At 38.7% G+C, this 6,000-nt stretch overlaps 1 protein-coding gene across 4 annotated transcripts in view; it reads right to left on the bottom strand.

Moving 5' to 3' along the window:
• The window catches only part of FBLN2 (fibulin 2), a 250,793-nt gene that overhangs the window by 176,236 nt on the left and 68,557 nt on the right, over positions 1–6,000 (bottom strand). For all 4 annotated transcript variants that reach the window (XM_019505060.1, XM_019505061.1, XM_019505062.1 and 1 more), the window contains one exon: positions 2,852–4,298. In XM_019505060.1, the coding sequence (XP_019360605.1) occupies positions 2,852–4,181 (1,330 nt within the window). In that variant the 5' untranslated portion in view covers positions 4,182–4,298. The remainder of the gene's footprint in view (positions 1–2,851; positions 4,299–6,000) is intronic.

Consider the following 6,000-nt stretch of genomic DNA (forward strand, 5'->3'; position numbering starts at 1 on the left):
CTGACCAGTGTCGCATAGAGGGGGAGGATCACCTCCTTGGACCTGCTTGAGATGCATCTGTGAATGCATGACAAGGTACGGTTGGCCTTCCTGACCGTGTCCCCACACTGTCGGCCCACGTTCATTTTGGCATCAGTAATAACTCCAAGATCCTTTTCTGCCTCTGCACTAACAAGAAGAGAGTTCCCCAGCCTGTAGGTATGCTGCTGGTTCTTCTTCCCCAGCTGCATCTCCTTGCACTTCTCAGTGTTGAATCCCATCCTGTTCTCATCCGTCCACCCCTGTAACCTGTCTAGGTCTGATTGCAGCCTATTCCTCCCTTCTAGCGTGCCCACTTCCCCCCATATCTTACTGTCATCTGCGAATTTGAACAGGGTGCTTTTTACCCCCTCATCCAAGTCGCTGATGAAGATGTTGAACAGCGCAGGCCCGAGGACTGAGCCCTGCGGAACCCCACTGCCTACATCCCTCCAGGTCGAATAGGACCTGTCCACCACCACTCTCTGGGTGCGGCCCTCCAGCCAGTTAGTGACCCAATTGACTGTGTCGACTAATGTCACCAAAATATAGCCATGAGTGTGTGCAGGCCTCAGGCTCAATACGAATTGAATTTGAAGTCACAAAACTTGCAAGAATGAGTGCATTAATCCAGAGATACTGTACTACCTTGTTCAGTGACTGTGGTAGTAATTAATGTGGAATGAGAAACTCTCTCTCAGTTTTTAAACTAACCCTTTTAAAAGAGATAATTTTATGGATGCAGCCAGCATAACTGCAACTGGATTCAAGGATAAGATGTTGATTAGCTAACAATTTTGGCAGATTATACTAATTTATAGGTTAGACGTACACATAACAAATTAGTGTTTCCATTCTACAGCCACAAGCAAAATTCAATTTTCTCTACGTTCTGACAGAAGAATTTACTAGTCCTTTATTACTAGAGTCACCAAAATGAAATAAGACATATGTATTTTATTACTTAAAGCCTATGGATATCTTCATATGAGTCACAATCCACAGTTCCCAGACAATAACATTGGTCCTAACCGTGTCAAAAGATATTCCAAGCTATAGAAAGCTTCTGTAGTTCTTTTGTAAAATGTCTGTAAAAGCCTGTTAACACAACCTATTACCATGGATAAACTTGGAAAAGAAACATTTGGTGTCCTGTGCCTTGCCTCATGGTAGTATGAAACATCTTAAAATTATTGACTCAATAGTAAAGACATCAACAGTTATATAGTTGAACAGTTATATAATTACAGCCCTTGTATATTGCTTCCCCTATAGGATCACCAATTTAGTCCAAACATGTTTCTTTCCAACAGGGTAACAAAGAAACAAAAAACCATTTTTTAAAGTTAAAATAACATGTGATGGAGATCACTGGAAGGCAGAACTTGGGAGCTGGTGAAGTACATTAAACTATTTTCAAATTACATTTTAAAAAGTCCAAAGCTAGCAATACCCTATAAGAAGCTAGCCATTGTTCCACTAGTACATGCTAAATGTTCATTTCTGTATGTGTTATATTTATATAACCCACATTAAACATTTATTTTTACACAGGGCAGAACCTCTGGCCTAATTATTGTTCAGGATATTGATTTAACAGTTTGAACACATAAGGTCCAACTCTGATTATGCCTGCTATCATGAAAAATTAAGTGAGCATTTGCAGTTAAAAAACAAAAGAAAAGATGCAAGCACTTGGATTTTCAGACTTGCAAGAAAGGGAAAGACTGCCATCCCCATTTGCAAAGCATGCTATATAGATTAATTTGGACAGCAGCCATAACATTTTTCAAGCCAGGATCTAGATCTGTTCTCATCCCTTCTTATCACTCTGGGAATAAGTGGTTAATATTATCATTACCTGGAAGATGTGTGAAGAAAGTCAGTGCCTGGTTTTGTCAGAATTTTCAACATATAACTGTAGATGGTATGCAATAGGATATACAAAATTAAACAAAGATCAGAGTTTCATGAGAACAATTGGTGGCACATCATAAAAAGCAGCACCATCTCATCTGATAAAAATTGAATCAGAAATGTGAGATGCATTGGTACCAATTTAAAACAATGGAGTTTGCATTCATTACTTCAATGAGCACTGCATAAACCTTATGATTAGTGTTTACTGCAGATGTCAATAGTCACCCAGTGGCAAAAAGGAAATATGTATTCTTGCCAGCCTTGATCAAAAACATCATAAACTTCTAGCCCACAAATACCCTGAAAGGATGCAGTTTCTCTTCTGCTTCCCAGTAGTCCTTGGCGATATATTCTATGCATTTATGAAGTTCCTGAATTAACAAAATTAGAAGGCATTTACATTACACCAAGTAACTAGGTGAATGCAATGAATAACACATCTCTAAATACCTTTGTTGTCTGTTAAAAATCAACTGTCCAAGTACTTTAATCAATGTCAAAAGTTGAAGCTGATGTTAGCTGGTTAGATGGTTTAAGCAAATAGCCAAGTTCAGTTATTTTTCTCCTAAATCAGTAATTTCCTTAAGAAAGTATTGATAAATAAGTGGTGAGGTGGGGAGAGAAGGAAAAGGGTTGTATTTGAATGATACCCAATATGAAATACAGTTAAAAAACCAGAAACCAGGGTCTCTAAAATCAAATCAAGGCAGGCAGAAGTGAAATACTATTTTCCCAAATTAAGTAGGTAGCAAGGACTGCCTGTTTCTTGCAGAAAGATAAAAGAAGAAAATTGGGTATTTTGTTTCACATACATTAGGATCAGATTGAAGGAAAGAGCAATTGTTCTGTGCAGTGTTATAACAAATAAGTGTTATCAACAAAATGTCCATGCTGGATATAGTTAAGACTTTACCTTCTGGTAACCTGGAGGCAGTATGAATGGAATTGGGGTCTTCCTCTTCTTCAGGATGGTAGCGATAAAGGGTCTGTGGCTGCTTTTGGTCTTCTTTCAGAACAATGGGAGGTGATGTTGTTGAACTAAACTTGACCTTAGGGAAAGAACTTCCTTCCTGTGTTTCACGGGAAGTTTTTGGCCCATGAGATTCTGTTATGTTTGCCTCTTTGAAGCGAGAATATGTACTGTTCCCCGGCTCCTTATAATCTTTTCTTAAATGCTTTTTTGTTTTAGGGCGGGCACTGCCTTCTTGTTCATTTCTCTGTCTGTCCCCTTGCTTCCCCTTGGATTTTCTCTCAAATTCTACCACTACTTGCTTGGGTGCTGCTGCTGGAGCAGTCGTTTGCTCCTCTGGAATACTGCTAGTCACTGGTGCTTTCTTACTTGTATTCTGCACTGTAGGTGACACTGGTGTGCTTACTTCTTTCCTTTCCTCCTCTTTTTCTGTTGGATTAATCACAAGGAAGGGAGTAGGAGTGTGTATATTGAGTGTTGTAGCAATTTCTTCAGCATGTGAAACAGGTTGAGCCAATGTTGGGGGAGTTGAACTGACTGTGGGGTAATCATAATCCTCACTCTGTTCTTGGATAACACTATCTGGTTCTTCATGGGCTGCATAGCTCCTATGTTTTTTAGGAGACTCTACCTGTGTGATGTCTCTTTCTGGTGCCTCCTGATCATAGCTATACGGATCATCATAGTGCCTCTCTGGTTCATTCTCTTCAGTATCCAGGGGACTCTCTGTGGTTAATGAAAATTTATCACAGTCTGGGATCTGGTAGCACATCAGTTTACCTCCAGAATTTGGGCAATGACAAACCTTACAATGAGGCACATGGAATGTGTGGCCTGCTACATACTTCTGATCTTCATGTAAACAGCCTATTCTTCTACACTGAGGGCAACCATCATCAGATAACACAGAATCAATACATTGTGGGGGCAACTCAGGGCAAAGCATGAACTGGCAGCTGATCTTGCCTCCTCCCTTGGGACATGTGCATTCAGTACTTCCGAAGTCCACAGGATAAGATTGCCCTTCAGGGACCTTGCCATTCACAAATCCCATATTGACACAGTCATAGTACTGATAGCCTTCACAAGTACAACCATGTTGCAGACATGTAGCACAGCATTCACCAGGCTCAAGCACCTCTTCAATACAGTTCTCCAGGGGCTGGCATTCCACTCCTGTACAGTCCTTCTGAGCATACGAGATGCCAGTCCAAAGGAGCACCATAAGGACAGCACTTAGATAGCTCAAATGAGAGAACCGGTGCCCATCCATAGTCTTCCTAAACAAATTGGGCAACACTCCAATCTTGGAAATTCTATTTTCTCTGGAGGACTGTAGGTTCAGCTCCTATCTGCAATATTTTCTTTAATTCTCCTTTTCTCATAGATCCTAGATTTATGAAAGAAAACTCTGTTAAAGGCTATACTCAGTACATATCCTGTTAAACATTAGAAATCCTTAAAAAGTTGGGATAAAATCCAACATCTGGAAACCTAAGTACAAAATTAATCATAATGTCTTCCAAGCATTGTAGGCTCTAGGCCCCAAGCTGCATGTTTTTCCCTGCTTCTCTCTTTTTAAGAAAAATCCAAGATTGCCTTTTTGTAACTATTCATAATGCGCGCGCGCGCACACACACACACACACACACACACACACACACACACACAGAGTAAAATAAAAAGGAGCCCATTATACTTTAATATGTCTTTGTTAGTTATTCTTTCTGACTAAACAAAGGAAAGATTTTTTGGCAGATCACAAGCAAGTACACAGCTCTTCCTCTGCAGATGTAAGTTTAAGATATTTAATCTTTATGTTTTAATGGTAATGAAACAAATTCTGAAGACCTTACCTAGATAAAATTTAGCCTGGTTTGAGACTTTAGAGCTCATTCCTATATACCTGAACTCATATTAGGGTTCCCCAAGCCACACGTGAAGTACAAATAATAGCATATTGCTAGCAATGTATTTTTAAATCCATATTGCTCAAGGTTACTGCACCTGTACATTAAAACATCATATTGCTGCTTGTGCCTAAATGGTCCCTTCGTCTACAATAAATATAAGGGGCCAGCTCCACTGAACACCTAGGCCTCATTAGAAGACTTTCAGTTTGCAAAAACTTTAAATGCTCAAAAAAAACTACAAAGCGAATATGGATATCGATGCCAGCCAAGAAGCTACTGCAGTATGTTGGGTTTATTTGGGACAGCACTGCAGTTCCTTTGTTACTCTAGAACCCAATTAATCTATTATAGACTATGAAAGATTTCAAATATGAAAATTAATAGCAATTAAAGTGTGTTTTTCTATAGGATTTTTTTTAAAACCCATTGATGCATTCTGAATAAACTTAAATCATTATACAGTAATGTGAAACATTTGTGGTTGTGGTCATACATATCAAAAGTACACACATACTCGCACACAATTACACTTTCATGGTTAACATGGAAAGGTAGAAAGAGCAGAATAAGTCTGCTTTTTGTTTCATAGAATTAGTGGTCCACATGTAAAAAAAATAAAACAAGAAAAAACAAAAAACACATTTGTTGAATGGGGAAAATATTTGTACCAGGAACAATAAGCCATGCATAAAATGGGAATATTGCCAGAAAAGCCATTCAAAAAGATTAATTCTCTGACAAATGTGGTTTCCAACAAGTCTGCTCAAAGGCACTACTGGAAATTAGCCAGAATGTGGGAAGATTGTGCCTGTCCTGATAAGATATGAACCTCTTATTGTATTCAGTTTTCCAGGGTTCCATAATAAAATTTGAATTGTTGGGCTATTCATTATTACTGTGATTCTTACTCAAATTAGCAATAAAAACTCTGATTTTTCTGAAAAACAAAAAAATGCCATGGAAAGTGTACCAACATATCAAAACAGATCCATTCTCTGAGAACCTCTTCCAAACTTGGATTCATAGAAAGAAGTGACAGAGTATTCAGTATGCAGCTCTCAAATGAATTCAAGCCCATTCAGCTTTTTATCTAAAATTTTTGTTCTGCTCTTTCTTTTCCAGGCAATATAAATGTATCCTAGGCTATAGGGCTTAGACTGGGGACTCATAAATGGAAAG

Source organism: Gavialis gangeticus, unplaced genomic scaffold, assembly GCF_001723915.1.
Source record: "Gavialis gangeticus isolate Ggan-Ray unplaced genomic scaffold, GavGan_comp1, whole genome shotgun sequence".
Lineage (NCBI taxonomy): Eukaryota > Metazoa > Chordata > Crocodylia > Gavialidae > Gavialis > Gavialis gangeticus.